This window comes from Fusarium subglutinans, assembly GCF_013396075.1.
Source record: "Fusarium subglutinans strain NRRL 66333 chromosome Unknown NRRL66333_c0000318, whole genome shotgun sequence".
Classification (NCBI taxonomy): Eukaryota; Fungi; Ascomycota; class Sordariomycetes; order Hypocreales; family Nectriaceae; genus Fusarium; species Fusarium subglutinans.
In genome coordinates this window covers 17,630-40,123 of record NW_023502381.1, presented here as the reverse complement: position 1 = coordinate 40,123, position 22,494 = coordinate 17,630, and the positions used below count along the sequence as shown (strand labels likewise).

General features: G+C 48.2%; 11 protein-coding genes across 11 annotated transcripts; 8 read left to right on the top strand and 3 right to left on the bottom strand.

Moving 5' to 3' along the window:
* Positions 1-441: 441 nt before the first annotated feature.
* Positions 442-1,604, top strand: FSUBG_13212 (trans-aconitate 2-methyltransferase; the record flags this gene model as incomplete). The annotated part of the gene is made up of 3 exons (XM_036678080.1): positions 442-1,312; positions 1,365-1,521; positions 1,571-1,604. The coding sequence occupies 3 exons, from the start codon at positions 442-444 to the stop codon at positions 1,602-1,604; spliced, it is 1,062 nt and encodes a 353-aa protein (XP_036531337.1).
* Positions 1,605-2,194: 590 nt separating this feature from the next.
* Positions 2,195-3,115, top strand: FSUBG_13211 (nad dependent epimerase dehydratase; the record flags this gene model as incomplete). The annotated part of the gene is made up of 1 exon (XM_036678079.1): positions 2,195-3,115. One exon carries the CDS (start codon positions 2,195-2,197, stop codon positions 3,113-3,115), a length of 921 nt encoding a protein of 306 aa, XP_036531336.1.
* Positions 3,116-4,030: 915 nt separating this feature from the next.
* Positions 4,031-5,053, bottom strand: FSUBG_13210 (WW domain protein; the record flags this gene model as incomplete). The annotated part of the gene is made up of 1 exon (XM_036678078.1): positions 4,031-5,053. The coding sequence occupies one exon, from the start codon at positions 5,051-5,053 to the stop codon at positions 4,031-4,033; it is 1,023 nt and encodes a 340-aa protein (XP_036531335.1).
* Positions 5,054-5,249: 196 nt separating this feature from the next.
* Positions 5,250-6,658, top strand: FSUBG_13209 (uncharacterized protein; the record flags this gene model as incomplete). Its single annotated transcript, XM_036678076.1, has 3 exons — positions 5,250-5,288; positions 5,555-5,684; positions 5,766-6,658. The coding sequence occupies 3 exons, from the start codon at positions 5,250-5,252 to the stop codon at positions 6,656-6,658; spliced, it is 1,062 nt and encodes a 353-aa protein (XP_036531334.1).
* Positions 6,659-6,934: 276 nt separating this feature from the next.
* On the top strand, positions 6,935-7,303 carry FSUBG_13208 (uncharacterized protein; the record flags this gene model as incomplete). Its single annotated transcript, XM_036678075.1, has 1 exon — positions 6,935-7,303. The coding sequence occupies one exon, from the start codon at positions 6,935-6,937 to the stop codon at positions 7,301-7,303; it is 369 nt and encodes a 122-aa protein (XP_036531333.1).
* A 753-nt stretch (positions 7,304-8,056) lies between these two features.
* Positions 8,057-8,470, bottom strand: FSUBG_13207 (atp-dependent dna helicase; the record flags this gene model as incomplete). The annotated part of the gene is made up of 1 exon (XM_036678074.1): positions 8,057-8,470. One exon carries the CDS (start codon positions 8,468-8,470, stop codon positions 8,057-8,059), a length of 414 nt encoding a protein of 137 aa, XP_036531332.1.
* A 3,112-nt stretch (positions 8,471-11,582) lies between these two features.
* On the bottom strand, positions 11,583-12,453 carry FSUBG_13206 (7-aminocholesterol resistance; the record flags this gene model as incomplete). The annotated part of the gene is made up of 2 exons (XM_036678073.1): positions 11,583-12,226; positions 12,282-12,453. The coding sequence occupies 2 exons, from the start codon at positions 12,451-12,453 to the stop codon at positions 11,583-11,585; spliced, it is 816 nt and encodes a 271-aa protein (XP_036531331.1).
* Positions 12,454-13,078: 625 nt separating this feature from the next.
* On the top strand, positions 13,079-14,889 carry FSUBG_13205 (isoamyl alcohol oxidase; the record flags this gene model as incomplete). Its single annotated transcript, XM_036678072.1, has 2 exons — positions 13,079-13,551; positions 13,608-14,889. The coding sequence occupies 2 exons, from the start codon at positions 13,079-13,081 to the stop codon at positions 14,887-14,889; spliced, it is 1,755 nt and encodes a 584-aa protein (XP_036531330.1).
* Positions 14,890-15,298: 409 nt separating this feature from the next.
* Positions 15,299-16,151, top strand: FSUBG_13204 (isoamyl alcohol oxidase; the record flags this gene model as incomplete). The annotated part of the gene is made up of 2 exons (XM_036678071.1): positions 15,299-15,677; positions 15,727-16,151. The coding sequence occupies 2 exons, from the start codon at positions 15,299-15,301 to the stop codon at positions 16,149-16,151; spliced, it is 804 nt and encodes a 267-aa protein (XP_036531329.1).
* Positions 16,152-18,896: 2,745 nt separating this feature from the next.
* Positions 18,897-20,508, top strand: FSUBG_13203 (major facilitator superfamily transporter; the record flags this gene model as incomplete). Its single annotated transcript, XM_036678070.1, has 2 exons — positions 18,897-19,200; positions 19,253-20,508. 2 exons carry the CDS (start codon positions 18,897-18,899, stop codon positions 20,506-20,508), a joined length of 1,560 nt encoding a protein of 519 aa, XP_036531328.1.
* Positions 20,509-22,016: 1,508 nt separating this feature from the next.
* On the top strand, positions 22,017-22,340 carry FSUBG_13202 (uncharacterized protein; the record flags this gene model as incomplete). Its single annotated transcript, XM_036678069.1, has 1 exon — positions 22,017-22,340. The coding sequence occupies one exon, from the start codon at positions 22,017-22,019 to the stop codon at positions 22,338-22,340; it is 324 nt and encodes a 107-aa protein (XP_036531327.1).
* Between the last annotated feature and the right edge of the window lie 154 nt (positions 22,341-22,494).

Below are 22,494 nucleotides of genomic sequence, written 5' to 3'. Positions count from 1 at the left end.
AATACTAAGACCCGGAATAACTATAACCCGCTATTTGGGAAGATGCGATTATTACGCATTATATAGCTAAGAAGAATATTATATTATATCTAAAAAATTAAATTTAAGGATCTTTATGCTTAGTTTTATTTAAATATTTACTAATATAAATTTTATTTAATTAGAAAAATGTAGTAGTAGTTAATTAATTAAGTTCCTAATGCTATCTTGTTCTTGGTGTTTTGTTGAGGGTGGCCGGTTTCTGGGGGTGGCCGGTTTCCCCGTATCCGACGTTACTGCAGGGTTGTGCATACGGCTTCCTAACCGGGTTTCCCCTCATGCTGACGCCAGCCTTTCTTTTTCGCATACGCCAGCTGTCAAAATATCTCACCTCCGAAAGACACTCTTCCCTGTACAACCCCCGCTGAACTTTGCTCAAGTTATCATATAAAGTTTGCAAGCATGGCAGGGTCACCTCCAACGTCAAAATCCCCTTCCGCAAAGGAATCATCACCCCACGAACAGACAGCGCCACTAGAGCCCGCTGGTCAACTCGAAGCAGATGAGGGGAACATTGCTGACAATGACTCAGCCCTGGGCGACAACGATACTGGGAGCTCCACAGCTTCGATCGCCTCTAGCATTTACAAATTCAGAATTGAAAATGGCAGATCATATCATGCTTTCAAAGACGGCATCTACGTCGGCCCAAACGATAATTCAGAGCAAGACCGCCTAGATCTTCAGCATGCACTCTGTCTCCTCACTTTTGACAACCAGCTATACCTTGCGCCCATCTTTGAAGACGGCGAGAGACCTGTAAAACGGGTATTAGACATCGGCACAGGTACAGGGTGCTGGGCAATTGACTTTGGTGATGATCATCCTGAAGCGACTGTCGTCGGCGTTGACTTGAGCCCAATCCAGCCCGCATTCGTGCCGCCTAACGTCGAGTTTCAGATTGATGACGTGGAGGAAGACTGGACATTCTCCGAGCCATTCGATTATATCTATACCAGGTTTATGACGGTCTCGCTTGCCAACTGGCCACGGTTCTTCGGACAAAGTTTCACCAATCTAAATCCAGGTGGCTGGATGGAGGTGGTGGATATCCTTCCCCCAACCTCTGATGATGGCACCATGACTCCTGAAACGGCTCTATATCAGTGGTCAAAACTCTTACTTGAAGCCACAGAAAAGATGGGTCGACCCTTTGGTGAAACAATGACCTACAAAACACAGATGGAGGCTGCTGGCTTCCAGAACGTCACACAGCAGGTTTTTAAATGGCCACAAAACCGTTGGCCTAAGGATCAAAAGTATAAAGAATTAGGTAAACGAATACCTCCTGGTGCCATCTAAGAATACAACTGACGGTGATTTAGGTTCTTGGACCCTCGAGAATATTTCTAGTGGTCTTGACGGGATCAGCAGTGCTCTCTTCACTAGAGTCCTGGGCTGGTCAAAACCTCAGTTGGATGTTTTCCTGACTGATGTTAGAAAGGATCTCAAGGACCCTTCCATCCACGCATATTGGCCCATGTGAGTTATGAACCTCGACCATAGGGAAAGACAACTAACACAAACACAGATATGTCATATGTGGACAAAAGCCTCAAGAGTAGTGCAAACACTTGATGACATCATGAGACCTGTTTGCGGAAAAGTCGATGAATGAGAAGAAAAGTAACGAACAAGCCCAGATTTGTCATGCACTGAAGAAGGCCAGACACGTGTAGATAGAACTTATGTTATCTGAATTCTATGGATAGAAGGACCTCTATATGTCTGGCTCTGCCTCGCGCTGTGATATGTCGCACGGGGCCCGCCGTTGTCGTGACAAATCAAAGCAAAACCTTCGCGGAGTTGCTCCTCACATTAATCAGACACGGAACAACACGACGGCCGTCCCGTGATGCTATTGGTTCCCGCGTACATGATTATCTAAAGCGGATGCATCTGAATCCTTCATGGCCAGACTATAATGGATACCACGGCCCTAGCACGAATAGAATGTTTTGAGGGTCAAGGACTATTGTAGGAGTAGGACAACGAAAGTCCGCAACTCCGCACTTCAATATAGCATAGCAACGACCCATATGTAGTATATAAACCCACATGGCCAAGGCTATTGAACTTCAAAGTAGCTCATACAAGCGACTAAAATACATTCATGGTGACTCCAATCCAGGAGGTCATTTCCACGATTCACACAATGTCACATAATGTCGTTTTCGTCACCGGTGCTACCGGTTCCCAAGGATCCGCAGTTGCAAGACGACTACTTGAGATAGGCTGGACCGTACGTACTACGGCTCGCAACATGGACTCTCCCGCTGCAAAGAGACTCCAAGACCAAGGTGCTGAAATTACCCCTGGCGACTGGGACAACGAAGCAGTTCTCGGAGAGGTCATCAGCGGATGCACACACATATTCATGAATCTGGTACCAAACATCACCACGCTCACTTCAGAGGTACCGGCAGCGAAGCGTATAATCAACATAGCGAAGGCAGCTGGCGTCAAACACATGATCTACTCCAGCGGTATGGCTATCAAAGACATGGAAAAAGACAAATACCATGACCCAGAACACCTTGTTGGACGCGCCCACGGCTGGAAGAAAGAAGTCGAAAATCTGGTCAAAGACGCTGGCTTCGAGGAGTGGACAATTCTTCGAGGGGGCTTTTTCATGTGTAACTTTCTGGCGCCTAAAGTCAATATCATGTGCTCTGGCCTCGTAGCTAGCAACACGTGGTCAACTGCTTACACGCCCGAGGAAGAGCTACCAGTCATGGACGTCGAGGACCTTGCAAAGTTCGCAGTGGCGGCTTTCCATGAGCCAAACCGCTTCAATCAGCAGACCATCGAAATTGCAAGCGAGAAGCTCTCGCCTGATGAGATCATGCAACAGCTGGGCGAAGCAAGCGGAAAGCCTTTGAAAGCTGTTTATATGACTGATGATGAGATCGCGGTGAAGAAGAATGAGGATATCTTTGTTGCTATACAGTTGATGACGAGAGGGTTGGGAAACAAGGTCGATATAGGAGAAGTTCGGGGCTGGAGAATCCCTCTGACAACCTTCAAAGAGTTTCTCGAGAGAGAACGCTCCTGGGTTGAGAGCACTTTCACATAATGCCCCATTAGCGCATGGAGAACATCCCCATGACAAGTTTTAAGACATTTTATAGCCTTCATATACACTTGAAAGAAATATGTTTGCCTACACAAGTCCACAACCTTACCACCAATAAGCTCTCCAATAGTGATCAGTCTCCAGGCAGCATTGCACACGAGTGGATGCTATGGAAAGACCCGAAGGCTGGAGAAATAGACTTTAGACTGCGAAACTTAACAGGCGAAAGCATCAGTATCTGGCCTCTGGGAATGCTCTGAAAGACGTATAACCTTCCGCCACACTCATATACTTTCTTTGGACTGAATAACTGCCTGAACCTTGTCAAGTTGGCTTAAAGAGAACGAGTATAAATTCTCGCCCTTGCCCCCCTTCTTTAATTTTCCTTTTCTTCTTCTTTATACACCCTAGTGCATGGGTCTTTTCCTGCTCTGTGAAGCAATAAGCTGAGAGAGGAATTTTGCTGCCTATTCCTTCAATCAAGCCATCCCCTTCTCTATACTGGGTGCGCCCGGTATAGGAATTTTTGGAACCTTTTTACTGACTGCCTTCAAATCTTTCACCGATGTTTGAAGCATTGGGTCCTCACATAGTAGCAAACATGGAGGTCGATGATGTCCTTTGCTTTTGCACAAAAGAGCTGGATATGAGGCTGTCCTATGGAAATCTTTTTCCAATTTTCAACATCACCTTTCTTAAACCTATTCCATACTACAGCCATTTTAATGCTGGAACATAACGTGACTGGAGCTAAGAACACCTGATTAATTGTGTGAAATCCTGAATGCGATAATTAGTCCACTATATGTGTCCGTATGATAAGTTGTGAAGTTGTGAGCGGAATATAAATTGAAATTAGGTAAACGTAGAGCTGGTTGGTGACCTGTATGTATACAGCTGATCCGCAAACCCATCTCAAATGTGCTCGGTGCTAGAGTTGTTCCACTTCTCTACCATCTTGAGTGAGTCATTCCAAAGTCTCTGCTCATCCTCGGGACTGTAAGTGTGAGAAACATATGTGTAGGAAGTCGAAGCACCATCATCTTCTCCCCGTTCCGCAGCACTACAGTTTGTGATGTAAAAACCTCCTCTTCCTTCCCATTCTTTGCCGACGGCAGCAACCAAGGTACTTGCAGCCGCTTGCTCGAGGCTTTGAACCTCATGCATCTTGTCACCAATAACCCCTGCCATCACTTCCTGAGGAATATGACGACCAATGTTCGAGGCAACCAGTCCTGGGGCAACACTAGTCGCATGGATGCCCCTGTAGCCATATTGGCGTTCAATCTCATTGGCCATGTAGGTATTGGCGGTTTTGGAGCGAGCGTATGCTTCCCATGGCGTATAAGCCGAGGCACCACTGGTCTCATAGTTGTAGTCGTTCGAAACGGGTATGCCTTGCATGCGATGAGCAGTAGCTGAGACAACAACGACCCGAGACTGGAATTTCTCAGTTGACGCTTTGAGAAGGCTAGGCTTGAGGAGCTCAAATAAGAGGAAGTGAGATAAGTGATTCGTAGCGAACTGCTCTTCAAAGCCATCGGCAGTAGTCGTGAGCTCTGGGACGGCCATGACACCAGCATTGGCGATGAAGATACTGAGCTCGTCGGTCTTTGAAAGTATGTTCTTTGCGGCAGCTCTAACACTTTCCATGGAGCTCAGCTCAAGTTGCACAAGCTTCATCTGATCCGGGTTCCAGAAGTCAGCGAGAGCTTCCTTGGCTTTATCAAGGTTTCGGGCAGTCAGGAAGAGCTTAATGCCTGTAGCAGCAAGCGCCCGTGCGGTTTCTATGCCGATACCGGATGAAACGCCAGTGATGACTGCTGCCTTTCCAACGAGTTGGTTCTGCATTTGCTCATCCTGCACTACCTGCATAGCAGTTGGCCGGTTGTCACCTGGGCCTTGGGGGTTGATGTAGAGAGAGGCGTAACGAGACATGTTAAAGCTGTATAAATTGAAATTTGAGAAGCAGGTTTATTGCGTTGAAATGGAATGTTTAATTTAATTGAAGAGACTTTGGTAGAATATTGCAGCTTCTCCTGAGTTTATAGTCCATTGTCGCAGCTCAGGAAGCAGCCCAAAAACTATTACCTAAACCCCCATGCTATGTCGCTCTTCAAATCCTGATGACATTATGACCCAAAAGAGAATGATCACCGAAGGATTCCTCAAGGTATACCATGCGTGCTGCTGGTCGCTTGGACGGAGTTATTGTCAGTGGCGCATCATTGGCACTAAATGGAAACGTGTAGCAAGGGCTCGAGGAATATTCGCGATCGGATTTAGCAGATCATATCATGCGAGGATGACTTTTTATCTCGATTCGTATTAGCGCGACATATTTCGGCACGTCAGCTCGCATGGAGACTTTATCTGTCACAAACCCCCATTCGACCAGGTTTTCCATCAAAGCTTACATTTTTACTACTTTCGCTATAGCCCGCTGGTCTTTGGACTCATCATACTTCTGGAGTTCAGCAAGGCTTGTCACGAATTCCATCGATTATGGAAGATGCGGAGAGAAAGCAGCGGCGTAAGCTGCAGAACAGGATCAACCAACGAGCTCGCCGTAAGTAGTTGATGGACAGTTCTGATTACAATACTTCTTATCTTGGAGGGTAGCTTGGCCATCTTTAACTTTTGCAAGCAGGAAATCGCCTGAGCAATGACGACACAGCCAAAACCCGGGCCAAGCAGCAAAGGTCCACATTTGGAGTCAAGCTCTGGAGGGTAGATGAATTCGATCTCGAGGCCGGAGCCGACAACGAGGGATACTCCGTCACTAAGCAAGACCAGAGATGGTTTCTTACCACTATATACAAGGGCACGCTGAGCACCGCAGATGTTGAATTATACAGCCAGCAGCTCAACATCCATCAACGTCTAAGGGCATTGAAGGGTGGGGCGTCTCCTCTCTCGGACCATCTTCTGTATCTCATAAACTACAATGCTTTCCGAGGGCTTTTTCAGAACAAAGTAACCATGTCACAAGTGACGGATCATCTTGTACTGGAAGAGGGTCGGGCTGAGAAACTGGATGTAATGGTTGGCTTGAAGCGCGATGCGATTTGTGTCGAGACAGGCCTAAATGTGCCGCCTCATCTTCGTCCTACAGCCCTGCAGGCAACAACGGTACACGCAACCTGGATCGATTTCATTCCGTTTCCAAAGATGAGAGACAATCTTATCACTTACCATGATCAGTTCAATCATCGGCTACTTGTCACGGACATAATGGGAGATCTACTGGACGACATCATGTTCAACAAATATGGAGAGGGCACTGGGCCAAGCGGACGGCGACTTGTGTCGAGAGGCAAACCTGGCGATTATGCTTCAGATCGGCGTGGCTTGATTGTCTGGGGAGAGCCGCATCGTATGGAGAGCTGGGAGGTGACGCCTCGGTTTCTGGAAAGATGGGGATGGACTGTCGAAGGATGTCCCGAGCTGATGAGGGCAACTAATCATTGGAGAGCATTGAGAGGAGAAGTTCCATTGGTATTTGAGAAGCAAAACCCAGGACAAGTCGAGAATCGAGACTGATCACGGGCAATGGAGTTCGCGTTGGGATTTTGTGGAACCTCGAGGGCAAGTCAATTGATGTATCAATGACATCAACCATTGTCATGATTGACGATATGTTGGCTTCCGAAATGTCGTCATTACTTTTGCTCCAGCAACGACCTAAGAAACAGCCACGATCCTTTTTCTTCTTCGATCATTCAACACACAAATTCCAACATCAGTCACTCAAGCTTTTGCAGAAATTCTCAGATCTCCAGCAAGTCCATTGTCTACTCGTCTCCGCTCTTCGTTATCATGACCAGCGTGCGCCAAACCCTCTCTTCTTTCAGACGCATCCCGACCGTCACATCCGCACTTCGATACCAGCCTTTGTTAAGCCCATACACCTCATTCCGCATGAACTCGGGAAAGGTCAAGACACCAGTGTCCTCCGATCCCAACCATGACAAGAACAATCCACCAGTCGCCGATCATTCAGACGGAGCCATGGCTTCGTTGAAGGCCGCACCGGCAAAACGCGACGCGAGCTCGTTCGAAGACAAGAACATGACAGAGAAGGAGAAGAATACCAACAGTCAGAATGCTCAAGAGCAGGATAGCAGAGAGGGAAGCACTGGCGAGGCAGGCCATTTCGAGAAGTCGGGCAGGAAACCCAAGATGTAGAGCCACGGATCGCTTTTACTACACATATAAAAATAACAAGATACCAAAAAGAAGATTACTTTCCTAATCCATCCGGCCCATGCGTCTGTGTCTTTGTTGAGGTTATTCCTCGAAGCTTGTTCATTGTGACACGGATGCACGTGATCTCTGCACAGATTCTTTTCCCCGTCACGGGTTATTAAAAAAGTCAACATTTTCACGACACTTTACTCTCGTAAACCCTTGACCCTCAGAAAAATGTGCGGGATCTTACCATTCATCAAAGGCCTCTACGAGGATCTCATGGAAGCCATTGATGATCTCTTCCCAAACCGTTCTGCGGATTCGGCACCGCTGATCAACAATCGCCAACCGTTTCAAGTCCAGCAGCCCCATCAACAAGCGTATACCGTAACAGCCCGCCCGGTCGCAGAGACTCATCGCAGAGCGACCGAGAGACTGGAGGTCAGAGCTGCATCCGCACGAATGCCTTCACCGCCGAGAGGCGACCCTACGCGATGATTTTGAATGAGAGGATAGAACGCGCAGTCAGTTACGCTGAGGCCACGACGCAGACAGCTAAGCTAACGCAGCGACGCGCTATTTCATCAAGAAAATAGGCGGCCTTGGGGAAACAGCAAAGATCTTGGTAAATTGGAGCATCGGCGTTCTTTCATGAGCTATCCTACATACCGACCAAAGAAACCCAACGCGATTTCACCATTAATAACCTGAACATTCGCAGAAAAAGCATTATTCACCCTCATATACCCATCAACCATCCAGCTCGCAATTCATAAAATGTCGACAGAACCCGATAGCAAACTTTTTCGCACTCTCTTCATCAAAAGGGTCATACTCGTCCTCTTTGGGCGTCGGCCACATAATCGCCAAAATCTCTCCGCCTTCCTCGGCAATCATTGCTTCATCATCACTTCCGACGCGCCCGATAAGAGCGATAATTTCATGATTTGACCAACTTCTGCACATGCGTACACGAATCAATCCTTGCTCCGCAGGCCCGGTTGTCATGCACATCCATTTATCGTCCATGTCCAGTGGACGATGGCCATTCATGAGGTTCCTCATGTTTGGGCCAGATAAACGGATTCGCCATTCTGCGCTGGAGGGGGTTTCGATGGATTTGACGTTGATGCGAGAGCCGGTGAATCTCGTTTGGGTTGTCATAGTAAAGGCTTTTGGTGGTTGAGTCTTTGTATTTGTCTTTGTGTTTGAGATTTGCAATAATTGAATGATGATACTTCAAAATATTAAGGAGGATGGAAGCAAGAGATACTTATTCATTTATGTTGTGATATGCTGTAGCATGTCAAAGGTGTTTGCAGTCAGCTGAGTCATGCCGCCTGTCTGCCCTAGGGGAGGAAAGAAAACATAAAACCTTAACTTTAAGCGATAAAAATATTTAGGTAAATTTAGCCTAAGTTTAGGGGATCTTTAATAAGTTTATTTTAGCACCTTAGATTAAGATCCGGTGTTTTCTTGCTCCCCGAGGCTGCCTTTTATGACTCCGCCTCAATAGAGGATCATACTTGAAGCAAAGCCTCTTTTTATGACTGACTAAAATCTCACTGCATAAACTCCTAGGATCATGAATTGCGGAGTATGAGGACAGCATACCACAATTATATGCGGTACCAAGGTACTGCGACTCCAAGCAATATCGGTGACGGCTTGTAGTTCTAGGGGAGTATGCTTCACGGGCCAGTTGTGAGTCTCAACATAACGAAAGCCGTTAAATGTGAACTGAGGTTCTCAAACTTACTGGTCAGTACCATTGAGGATGAAGTGATCCGTTGAATCAGCGGTGCTCAAAGGCTTGGTTCCTATCTCGCCATTTTTTGGTACCTCAGCGTACCTTATGTGAGAATGATAGCGATACCGCTGGGGCCACGAACAGTAATCCTGCGCAACCAGCAAAGTTCTGACCAAAGTCAACTACAACCTTGCCCGAAGCCGCCTGGAAGACCTCCTCGATTTGAAGCTCTATCAACTTTCAAACAGGCGTACTGCCTGATGGGACGAGAGCCGCGGATGGTGGTGGTTAGTTCTTGGACGCTGACCCAATGGCCATTGTCAAAAGATGTCGTTGACCCGCCCTGGATCATAGATCTCCTCATCGTGAGTCAGTGAATCAGATAGAGGGCCAAAGCTGTAGAATCACTTCGCATCAGATGGTATATGAAACTGGGCAGTGTCATTGCTGAGAGCGGCCTCCAAAGGTCACATGGCACCGAACGGCCCCGAACGACCCCGAACTCGCCCTCTCGGTGTGAAGAAGAGTCGGCGTACCAACCCTCTGCAGCCAGGATAAGAATAGTATTTCGGCCTCTTAAAAACGTTTCTGTAAAATCGTAGGTATCGTAGACACACCGATGCTTCAAAGGCTGGAAACCAGGGGCCAGGACATGAACTCCTCCCCCCTTGCATGTTTCAGTTATGTAAAGACCTAGAGCAGTGATGCATAGGCGAGCCTTCTGGATATGAGTTGACTTAGTCGTGCATAATGGCATTTTTGGCTTATCCTTGTTAAGGTTCGAACGCGAGGTAATGGACAACGAGTGTTGCCAATCTTCGGGTTGGATAAGACCTGTGTCCACTAACCTAATCAGTCCGATCAGTCGACGTTTGGCAAGCCAAGCCTGTCAGTTATAACACGGACAAAGGCTTCTTTCCATTACAGGCTGTCCCTGGCAAAACGAGGTATCTTGGCCGAGAAGTGTTGAAGCTGTGGATTCGAGGTTAATACCCGCGTCCTGACTCCTCTGGATGCTACAAGCACTGTGTTTCTAGGCTTTCGTATGCTGTTTAAACATCGATGGTTATGCGAAGACGGGTTTCGGCATTCCCTGAGGCCCTGCTCAAATGAGACCTGGGAGCTTGAGACAGACATTTCGATATTCTGCAACCGTCAGCATCCAAGGGGGGCACCTGGATATGAGCAGCTTTAAGAACTAAACTTATGAACAGCCTAGACATGCTTAGTTAGAACCCAGCACACGCACCGGGGTGATAACCCTACCACTCCTGGACCAAGTTTATCGGCACTCAGGACATGCATAATGGGTGCTACTAGGCCAGTGGGGTTCAGCGTTTAGCTGAACGAAATATCGCCGGTTGGCTCTCAGTAGCTCCACTCCTCTTAAACTGTGGATAAAAAAACTTGACACCGAACTTTCCGGAAACATTCAAGGCCGTGGCGAGGTTATAAGTTAGCTGCAACCACCTCAGTCTATGCGAAAAATCAGCTTTCTGCCGACTGGATAGCTTCAAGCAGTTGCATATCAATTCGACAATGCTGCCAAATCAACGGTCTAAAAAGAAGTTTCATCATAAGTCCAAGAATGGTTGCTCCAATTGCAAGCGGCGCAAAGTCAAGGTTAGAGTTATCCATGCATAGTGCATCAAGTACTTACGACCGTGTGAATAGTGTGATGAACTTCAACCGACGTGCACCAGCTGCACCAGGTTTAATTTGGAATGTCAATACGATGTTCATCCAGTCGTACCGGCATCTTCACTCACAACCGCACCGATTACCCCGGTGAAACCTGGACGAGGCCAGCCGCGTAAAAACAGTCTGCTTCTGTGTGTTTGCAGCAGGTCCCACGGGGCCTGATGATCTATTTGTGTGTCTAGCCAATGGCAACTCGCCTCATAGCTCTCTTTCATTAGCCCGTGGCACAAGACTTATACGGCAGCTTTTTGAAGAACAGGTCTTGTTCTCTGGGCTTACTGAGGCACTCGGTAGCGGCAAGGCGCCTCCTGATGACCCCCGCCCAACCTACATCTGCGAGGGCTTCGCTCGGGTCGACTGGGTTGACCCGGTTGAGAAACTACGCAATGTCATTGTTTCAGTATCACACCCGCGCAATGAAGATTATGTACGATCTCTAGAAACCATTGCCTACATCTACGAAGCCACCTTTGGCAATGTTGATGGGTCTATCAAATGCCCACTACACTTTAAGAGTGTTCTTATTTGGGTTTACATGATGGAAGATGCCTTCATTGACTGCCTGCAGACCAAAGACTCTATAGCGCTATTGATACTAGCCTATTACGCACCCTTGGCACATACTATGAAGAGAGCTTGGTTTATACATGGCTGGGCTGAACATATTCTTTTTGTATGCAATAAGTACACAGCACACGAGTATTCTAGCTTTCTTCAATGGCCAACGGAAGTGGTAAGGGCAATATGAACCGTTTTTGGATCTAGGACCTTTCCTATTCGAATCTAAGAACTTCGAAAAATCACATCAGCCTTGGTGTTGCACTATCAATGACCCAGCTCGATAGCGTCCCATCCTCCCTTGACGTGCTGCGGCACTATACTACTACTATTGTAAAATGGAATAAAGGCTACCATGACCAGTAACATCAAAAATGCGTCAAAGATATATAGCATGGTCTCATTCTCGCTGATGAAACCATGGAACCCTTGCATAAACTCGATTGCGCGGACCAGATTTCGAATCCAAATTGCTACCACCGTTCCAGCCAACGCTGCTGTGAAAGGCTGCCATCGAGGACCATTTATATCATTCTGCCCCTTAGCTTCTCTCCAGAACCTGTAGACCAGGCCCAGATAAATAGCCAAAACTACCAATTGAAAGACGAGACCGCCCAGAATAGCATGATCTCCAATCTTCATGAGGTTGAGATCGCCAGTAACTTGGACGAGACCACCGCCGATCTGCGAGCAGAAAGCCACGATATCGGTGAGAATAAAAAGCACTGTGATGCTGCATTTTCGATTCGGTCGACCGAGGATACGGTGTTTTAATCGCCCCAGCGTGACGTAGATAGTAGCGCAGACAAACACTGGCGCGACGAGAATGAGCATGAGTTGTAACATGAATGGCCTGGGTGAGTTGGGTAGCTGGCCGACCCAAGCACGGCCATAATATCCAAACGTCTCGCCTAAGTGGACGGTCAGTAAGAGTTGCGTTCTTCGTGATGGCGTGGCAAGGCATACATATACCACCAAGAATCATAGGGATGAAAAACCGCCTTTTGGTCTGCACCACGCGGACGATATGTACGCATGTTACAATGACAAAGCATGCCATGAAACCGTATCCAGCTGCAGTCGAAGGTGTATATGGGTAATAGAGGACCTTACCATCCTCGAACTGGACTAAGCCCATGATTGTGAAAGGAGGGCGGAAATAGAGTATCTGGGGCAAGAACAAAAAGAGAGAAGTGCAAGATCCGTTTCTGCCATCTTATAGCTGATGTCCTCAGAGAAGGCTGCCGCACTGACACTTTCGCTAGTTGCAAGCTGATACACAGTCTCGAAAAAGTTGCCGAGAGGTGGAGTGCAATTTGGTCTAGCTGTCCGAATAACCAGCGATTGGCTACGACACCCCGTAACCTCGGACCCTCTCTCCCTCTCCGGCTGTAGTTCCACGGACTCTACCCAATGAATAATATTCGGAATTAAAGTAGATTGAAACCATGACGTGTCCTTCATGACAACAATAATTCGCCGACGGCGCTAGGAAAGAAAAGACCGGCAGTGGATAATCATGGCTTGGTGAAACCCACATGCCACGTATGAGTTGCAAGGCCCTTCCTTGATTTAGAATACGAAAAGGGGAGCAGATATACGAAAATGCTGGAGCAGCCAGCCATCTTCGTAGTGTCCGAGAGACCCGGCAATTCGTGTACCTTGCCAAGCGAGGCCGAGAGTGCTATAAAAGAGCCGATTGCGACCAGAGGAGGCCTCAAACAAGACACTGAATTCAACATTACCTCAACTTAACAGAAATAATGCGTTTGTTTGCGCTTCTTTTATGTTCAGCAGGCCTTGCTTCCTCAACAGAGCCGCCAAGATGCAAACTTTCACCCTTTGATGCGACTTGGCCTGTTGAAGCTGAATGGGCTGCCCTGAACAACTCTATCAGTGGCAGTCTAATCAAAACACGCCCTGCTGCATCCTCCTGTTACAAAACGAATCCTTTTGATGCAAAGTTGAACTGCAACATCGTTGAAGCCAACTGGACTCAATCGACGTTCCATGCCAACCTTCCCAAGTCGATTTCGGCCCCTTTATACGCCAACAATTCTTGCCTGCCCCCTGGAGCTCCAGGTTATAACAAAACGCTTGGTTGCCATCTAGGTGGATATCCGAGCTATGTTATAAATGCGACGAGCGATGAACAGATCGCTCTCGCTGTCAAATGGGCGTCAGAGCGAAATATCCGCATCGTTGTCAAGGGAACTGGCCATGACTTATCCGGGAGGTTTGTATTCCTTATAGCCCCGAACCTCGAGACCGTTACTTATAATGTTCTCATAGATCTAGTGGTGCACACTCTCTGTCCATCTGGACTCGTCACATGCAACGTGTCGAGTTCGATCCGAACTGGATAGTGCCTGGGACTAATAAGACAGATACCGTGCTTATCGCCGCAAGCGGTCTCACTTATGGTGGTGCAGTTGGTCACGCCCTCAAGCACGGCCACGTTATTGTAAGTGGTAATGATGCCACAGTTGGCTTGGGTGGGCACATCCAAGGCGGTGGTCATGGTCCGTTGTCGAGCACCTTTAGCTTGGCCGCTGACAACATATATCAAGTGAGAGTTGTAACGACTCAGGGTCACATACTCACTGCCGATGACACTCAAAATCAGGACCTGCTCTGGGCCATTCGAGGGGGTGGCGCAGGACAGTACGGTATCGTTACTGAATACGCACTGAAAGCTTATCCCGCACCGAGTGTCATTGAAACCGGATTCACCATATCTCCACGTGGTAACAGTTCAGCTGCATACGAAGCGACCTGGAACGCTTTCTCAGAGCTATTGCGTGTACTTCCTGATCTTATGGATGCTGGCTTAGCCGGTGTCAGCGTCAGCCAGGGGTTCTATGCCTTCAACAAGTCAAGGGCAGCCACCGAAGAGTTGACTCAGATGGCCATCAACAAGATCCATGCTTTCACTGGCAATAACTGTGACATCCTGTCTATCGTTGCTTCCAACACAACTGTCCATCCTACCTACAAGGGGTTCTTCGAAGCCTTGAATGCTGGAGGCTCAAACCAGGCCGGAGCTTATTCAATGCCGTCCAGTCGACTTCTTGGCCGTCCAGAGACATCCGAAATCGACCAGAAGAAGCTGATTAGCTATCTCAAGCGAATGCTTACGAACTCCGACCCAGAAGCATCTGGTATGGCTGTGATCGGCTTGCAAGGTGGACCAGGTCCTGCGAAAACACCAAGAAGCATGCGAGGCGCGCTTCTACCAGCTTGGCGATCAACCTATCTCCATACAATGAGCTACAGTTTGACTCTCGACACCACTCTGACACCGGCAGAGACACTAGCGAAAGGAGCTCGTGAGCTGAATGACTCTAAGGAAAAGCTCTGGCAGGAATGGGCGCCAGATACTGAAGCGTATATGAACGAAGCAAATCCTTACAACCCATCTTTCAAGAAGGACTTTTATGGAGCCTTTTATGATCATTTGTTAGCGGTGAAGGCAAAACATGACCCCACTGAGAGTCTTTGGGTTTTATCTGGAGTCGGAAGTGATGCTTGGGATTATAGTCTAGATACAGGCAAGCTTTGCAGAAGGAGTTAAGTTACTTGTGGCTATGATTTCTGCTGCATCTGATACTGCTCCAGTGAGAGAAGTAATATTGCCTGTATGATTAAGGCCAGCTCACCAGAGATTGATATAGGAAGTGAAAGCACTAGTATCACTACAGTCAAAGCTAGCAATACACTTGCAACAAAGTGGGAACAGTTTACACTTCAAAGGATATTTGACAAACCCAGATAATATTAGTAGCTATGTAAAATGTCATAGAAATTCTCATATTCGAGTTAGTCTTCCTGCAGTGATGATTATAAATCAAGATCACCATCCGGATATTGTCTGCGTCATTGAGCGGGGTACTCATCTTCACCCAACATCCTTTTGAACTATCAAATTTTCATTTACAAACGCAAAATCTCGAATAGTAAATATTTTTTATTTATATTACAGCATGGGTAGTGCCTCCCGTTTTGTTGAGCTCGCCCAGAGCCTGATCGAGCATGGTTCACGCAAGACGATGCAGATATCCCGCCGCATACGGGCCGTCCATAACCATACCACTATTGTGGATACTACTCACGGAGCCTATGTTTGGGAACATGACAGTTTCCCCACTATCTATGTTCCGGCGGTTGATGTGAAGAACGCGAAGCTGGTTGATAAGACGAACATCTCGGTGGAGCTCAAAGAGAGGGCCGCGATAGCCCAACTCGTCATCCCGGCTCATGATAGTATCAAGGAGGCAAAGGTTGACAATGTTGTGCACTTCTTTCAAGATGTCACTCTTGGGGCACTTTCGGATATGGTGCGGATTGAGTTTCGCAGTATAGGTAAGCTTTCGAAGATGACTTGATGAGACTTTTTACTGACAGATATCAGATCAGTGGTTTGAGGAAGATGAACCAATCTTCGTACACGCGAAAGATCCCTTCAAGCGAGTTGATATACTTCACTCCACGCGTCCTATTGAAGTCAAAGTTAACGGCACAACTGTTGCGAAAGCTACATCATCCATGCATCTCCTGGAGACAGGCTTGCCGACTCGTTACTACCTTCCATTGTCTGCTGTTGACCAAACTGTCCTGTGGAAAAGCCCTGTCAGATCCAAATGTCCGTACAAGGGCGAGGCCGAATATTACAACATTGTCATCGACGGGAAAACGTTCGAGAACCTGGTCTGGTATTATAACCACCCAACTCTCGAGAGCGCAGCAATTGCACGACAAGTCTGCTTTTACAACGAGAAGGTTGATATTATCTTGGACGGGGAGCTCCAGGAACGTCCCAAAACCAAATTTGCATAGCTTGCGGACGGCCAAACATGCGAAACCCAAATTCAGCATCATTCCTCTTTCACGATGGTCATGGTCAACTATTGCCGTCCCTTTATTGTTATTAAATTTAGCCGTCAATATCTATGCTGCTCCAAGACTTAAGTGAGACATTTCCTACTTCTAAATCCGTGTACCCCCGACTCGAATATCCTCCGTTTCTGGAACAATGGTGACACAGCATGTAAAGTAGAGCTCATTCTAGGGTACGGACAAGGACTGTGAAGATCTCGATGATTCCATTCCGATGAATCACCATGGCAGCACAACCTGATACAGGGACAAGTCAGTGAATAACAAATTACAAGTGAAACCAACGGAACGGCTCAACAAGGCCCAAGACATTGTGCTGTGTTTGTTTCACCTTCTATGACGATAAGACTTTCCCCAATGAGTCTCGCAAACTACGTTTCCACTGCAGATGCTTGTTTCCCCGTGCATAAAATATTGAGACATTGCAGGGATATAGTCAATACGAAGCTCGTGCTACCCACCGTATTTACCAGCGACGGTTATACAGAAGCATATAATGAATCAGCAGTCCGGTTTTCGAGATGATCTGTCGCACATGGAGCAAAAGCAATTTGTTTGATGAGCGCAAAGGGTCAGCCACATGCCGGGGTGGTTAACCATTGTTTTACAAGAAACAGAAATTGTCGTGGCTAGGGAGCTTTGCTCCGGATTGTGAAATTGGAGACGATACACCAGCGGACGTGGAATCACTGCCCATTGGCATTAGTATTTGGTGCACCATTCTTGTTTTCCATGAGCAGACTTCCATTTGTATGCTATGTTTCAGCGTACCTCTTCGAGAAATTCACATGCTCCGTGTCTTCAGTCGCGCGGGGACGGTACCCAAGTACCAGTAACGCGGAGCTTGTATCATATTCGCGCATCATCAAGGATTATACCAGGGATACAAGCTGGATCATACGTTGTATAACAAGCATCGCTCAATTACCGACTTTCGTTGTCAAGACTGAAGTGCCAGCCCCCAGCCACCAGGAACTGAAGCAACGGTGAGCGAGCGGGGTACAGTACCAAGCTGGCCAGCTCACGAGAGTATCATATTCATGCACTAATGCTGTGCTATCATAAGCTTTTCAGCCTCTCGATAATTCACAGGATACGATGTATTGGTACGGGTGTATTACTCTGCATATAGCCGTCAATTCCTGGGGTTCAGCGCCTAATCGTGCTTATCTCTCGATCCAATACGATATTGCGGATGTCCCGGGCCCGTGCAGTGAAAAGAAGCCTGCAGATCAGAGTAAGTAAGCTCAGACCTCAATAGGGAAGCTAAGAGAAACAGTAGAGATCTGGATCTGATCTGTCATCTACCGATACCACATCATCCTGTTGCATGAAATCGTCTTTACCGTTTCCAGCCTCATGGGGTGCCCTCATGATAACTGTGAAAACTCGGTGTCGATTGGCTCGCCTCCCACTAGACGTACCGTCCGTACGTTAGCGGGTTGAACGATTTCCGTTTCGCCACACACGAGAGATGGGCGGGTCGTCACTTGGCAGAAGAACGGTGTGCGACGGAAGATCTGGGTGCTGTGAGACAAAAATCTTGATTGGTCTCAGTGAATATTGAATCGGTATTGTGATGAAATTGTATGCGATATGTCGTCGTTTTTTTGCGTGCGCTATGATTGTTAGAGTTTGTTTGACAGCTGGAGCATGCGGTTTGACATCACGACAAAGAGAAGTGGCTTTGCCTCTCGTTAGTGGCAAACAAACGTTCACGGTCAAGGCTTGCCACTCACTGATCACCCGCATTTTGGTAGCGCAGGCTACTGTACTGCATTGTCATCCGACCATGAACCGAGCGGTCAAGAAGACACCAGTCAGTCGGTCTCAAAGCTTAAAAAGAAGCAAACTCATACAGTGAGTGATTCGTGTTGGTGCTAGGCTATCGGGATCTTGGGTAATGAGCAGGGGAGGGAGGGGAGGGGTTCGACGCGGGAATGCGCAGAGGCATTCAGTCTCCGCCAACGCCCATTCCATTTAGCTCATGTCTTGCATGGGGCGATAATGATGATGCGCTGAGTATACCCGCAGTATTAGCAGAGATTCTCCGAGAACCAGGATCATTTCCCCCTCGTTCGCCAAGTGATAAACATTGCATGTCGGTCGTGAATTGCAGTGACTAGAGTGACCGACCGGGGGGTGGCAACGCTGCAAACTTGCAAAGCTTGCGTGCGTGGGGGGTTACGGTAGCGCTACGTTGCACCGAGTCGGTTTGCGGGCCGTTGTACCATAAGCGCACGCACGCACTGGCTCACTCAGCGGCCGTGGACTTTCTGTTAGGCTACCTAGTCTAGGTAGGTAGTAGTTACCTACTTGAGAGTCATGAGGCCCGCCAAAAGAGTTTTTTCCTTTTCACTTTCAGGTCCTGCAACTTGACGCCCTCGCTCTCTCAGATCATTTGCTCGCTCCCCAAGAGAAGAGGAAAGGAATCTCCAGAGCCGTTGTAAATATCATGAATTTGAGAGCAAGGGAAGACAAAGATCCTAATGCTTTCCCCACGAGGCAACTTCTAATCCTCGGTATGCGCGCCTCTCACTCACACTCACCGCCATCACTCACTCACGACCCCTCCCCTCACCCATGATAATCTCACGAGCGAGTACTGCGCTAACCACGACCACAGCAATATGTCGTTTTTCGGAGCCGATTGCCTTCAATTCCATTCTGGCCTACACGTTTGTGATGGTCAAGGATTTGGGCATTGCTGAAAAAGATGCTTCACTCTATGCGGGACTGCTCGTTTCTGCGTATGCCGTCGCTGAGGCGCTGACCTCGATGGGATGGGGTATCCTTTCGGATCGCGTTGGGCGAAAGCCTGTCGTTCTGTTTGGACTTGTTGGCGTGGCTTTGTCGAGTCTCATTTTTGGTTTGGCAAAGAGCTATTGGGTTGCTCTGCTAGCACGATTTGTCGGCGGTGCGCTGAATGGAAACGTGTCGGTCATGCAGACAATGGTCGCTGAGATGGTCAAGTTGCCTGAGCATGAGCGTGAGTTTCTCTTTGGGCTACAGTCATCGCAGAGATGCTAACTTTTTCGCAGCCAAGGCTTACGCCGTGCAGCCTTTCGTCTGGACTCTTGGCGGCATCATCGGATCGGCGATGGGAGGTTTCCTCGCCCAACCCGCCAAGTTCTATCCTTCAATCTTTTCCGAGGACGGACTATTTGGAAGATACCCTTACCTGCTTCCTAACCTTGTGTCAGTGGTCGTTGTGGCCATCGCCGTTATTCAAGGACTGTTTCTCCTCGAGGAGACCCTTGTTAAGCCCGGCTCCGAGGGTGAGAACGGCGTTATCAACTACCAAGAAGTACCCGCCATAGACGATCTAGAATCCATCGATGAGCGCACACCTCTCCGACGCTCTGTCGTCCGGACCTCCGTTTCTCGCAGCCGACGACACATGTCTCCCTCCACCAGCCGATCACGACCTCGCTTCGCCGAGTCCAGTCTTGGAATGGCAGTTGAACACGACTTTATCGACCTTCGCCGCTCTTCTTTCGGAACTGTGCACTCCATTGTCCTTCCTCAGGATCTCCTCACACCCCCTAACGAGGAGCAGGAGGACGAGCAGGCCAAGTCCGGTGAACGAACGTTCAACAAGACCATCATGATGCTCATCGTCGCACTACTCATCTTCTCGTATCACCAGATGGCTGCAAGCAGCCTTCTTGCCACGTATCTGCTCGACGATCCTTCTGAGAAACGCGGAGCTATTGACTGGATCGGCGGTCTTGGTTACACCGTACACGATGTCGGCGTATATCTCGCAGTGAACGGAGTCCTGGGTCTGTTCATCCAGGCCGTCATCTTCCCCGTCTTCGTTAGCCGCATTGGGGTATGGCATTCCTTTGTGAGCATGATTATCTTGTATCCTGCTTCCTACATGCTCATGCCTTTTCTCTCTGCTTTTGGCGAGCCAGTTGTCTCCCTGGGAATCTACGCCTCGTTGTTAATGCAGAGTTTCTGCGGGTTGATAGTGGCACCCGTTACTCTCATTCTTATCAAGGATGCTACACCATCTCCTCAGGTGCTTGGCCGGGTCAATGGCTTGGCTATGTCTGGTGCCTGTTTGGCACGTACTGTTGCGCCGCCCCTTGCTGGAGTTTTCTATGCTCTGTCAGGTTCCGTGTCAGCGTGGTTCAGCTGTGTTGTTGTAGCTGTTATCGGAGCAATTCAGCTTTTCTGGATTCCACGAAGAAGTCTCAAGAAGGACGATGTCATGGTGGATAACGCCCTTGCCAAGACAGTTACCAGTGAATCTCGCCGTGGACGACGTGGCAGGAACTCTTTGTCATAAAAGGCCAAGGGTATTCAAAAGATGCTGCGTTCAGTCGCTTACCGAAGACGATCATCTTTGCTGATGGAACGACGGAGTAGAGCAATGATTAGGTACGAACGAAAGGAAGCAACGCCATAACCGACCTCGACCACGAGAAGTGAGCGGCGGTATTTGGAACTCTCGAGACACATTTGAAGGCGACCTTTTTCATCCACAACGATGCACAACATCCAACACGATCCTTGGCGACGCCCACCGAAAACTGTGGGCTATGTAATCATCTCCTTTGATGACATCAACTTCCGTTTTTAAGTATCATATGCGACAACCTTCATTTATCGACATGAAGCTGAGACACTCTTGTCTATGCCACTTGCGCATTTCTCATGATTTCGTGTCGCTTTTCCGTTTCTGCTTTTCTAGGTGAAAGATAGTTTCCAAGGCGCAAGGTATCGGTTCCATGATCTGGAAGGTAATGATGCAAACCAAAATTGCTTTATTTGCGAGCAAGTACTCAGCAAAATTCTTATGCTGGAATTCGATTTTCTTTGTCTTTGTTTTAGCTTTGGGGGCCTGAAGAGCTTTATTTTATCTTCTGTAGTCCCTTGTAGCCATGCCAATATAGTATGATCATACCATTTCGTGTTATCGACTGTCTCCCTAAGTGCTGTGATGATCATCAAACATCTTCGTTCCAAGAGCAGCTTCTGGATGCATGACATTGATGGCAGCAGTACCCAAGAGAAATAGAGAAATGAATCTTCTGTAAGTAGCGAATCGGCCGCCCAACGAACGCCTCGTGCAAGGGTATTGGCTGGATAAGTTCAGCGGCACGGCACAGAATCACACCCACCATCTCTTCTTAAGCAACAAGGACTCGGCTAACCGGCGAGCATAGCACCTGATATCACTACATGTGCGCAGCTGTCTGTGTTGCCCAGAAAAGCCTCGTCCTTTTCGCGAGAAGCGACACTCACCCATCTACTTAGATGAATGGGGGGTTCACCAGCGCTCATGAAATCAAAAGCGATAGTACGATCAACGACCTGCGTCACTGCCAGTGGCCAAAGAGATACGCGCGTGGCACCGTTGCATTATCGGATGGCCTGACGCCGCATGAACTTGGGGTGGACGTGGGCAGACAATCACAATGTAAGATATCCAGAAGCAAGCCCTCGAAGTTTCTATACCCAAGTCTGTACCCTCATTGTATGGACAGACATGTCACTCTTCCATCACCCTTGGCAAACAACTACCGACATCGGGTTCCAGGTTAAAAGTCAGGCCACTTTGGGGTAAATGCGGAGTGAACCGGTGATAGTGCGGGGAGTTTTGTTGCGGGGAATTGCCTTTTCCAGGCGCATTCCCTTCATCCGAGCCGAAGCACCCTCAGCCCGGGGACCAGCCCGAGAAGGATATAAGTAGATTGAAAGAACTCCGAATTCCCCAGATTCTGTACTCCAAATCATCTCTTATCTGATCAGTACATCCATCTATCGCTCACTCTAATCTCCAACACTTCCATCATGAGCTCTTCCATCCAGACTCTCTCCCGCGGTGTTCGCACTGCTCCTCGTGCTCTCCGTGGACTTAGCCAGGTTCGACGATTGAGTACTACCGAGCCCAGCCGCAACCTCTCCAACACTCGCGACTCTGCTGTCCATGATCCCATCATGGATAAGTTCTGGGGCAACCGTGTCTATGTTTCCGAGACTTCCTCCATCGTCACTGAGACACCCAGCTTCTCCGCTACCACTACCAGCCGTGACCCTCCTCTGGGCACCAACGTCTTTGAGCCTTCATCCGCTCCTCGCTGGTCTGGCATCTCCATCCCTACTAGCCGACAATAGATGAGCAGTGGCCTTGACAGCGCACACAACATCACGACTAAGGCATCGTCATCTTCCAGATGGCTGTCATGACCCATCGCGTCGGGATTGATCCCACCGAATGACGATATGAAACGTCCCACCAAGTCCCAACATACCATTACTACACCACGGA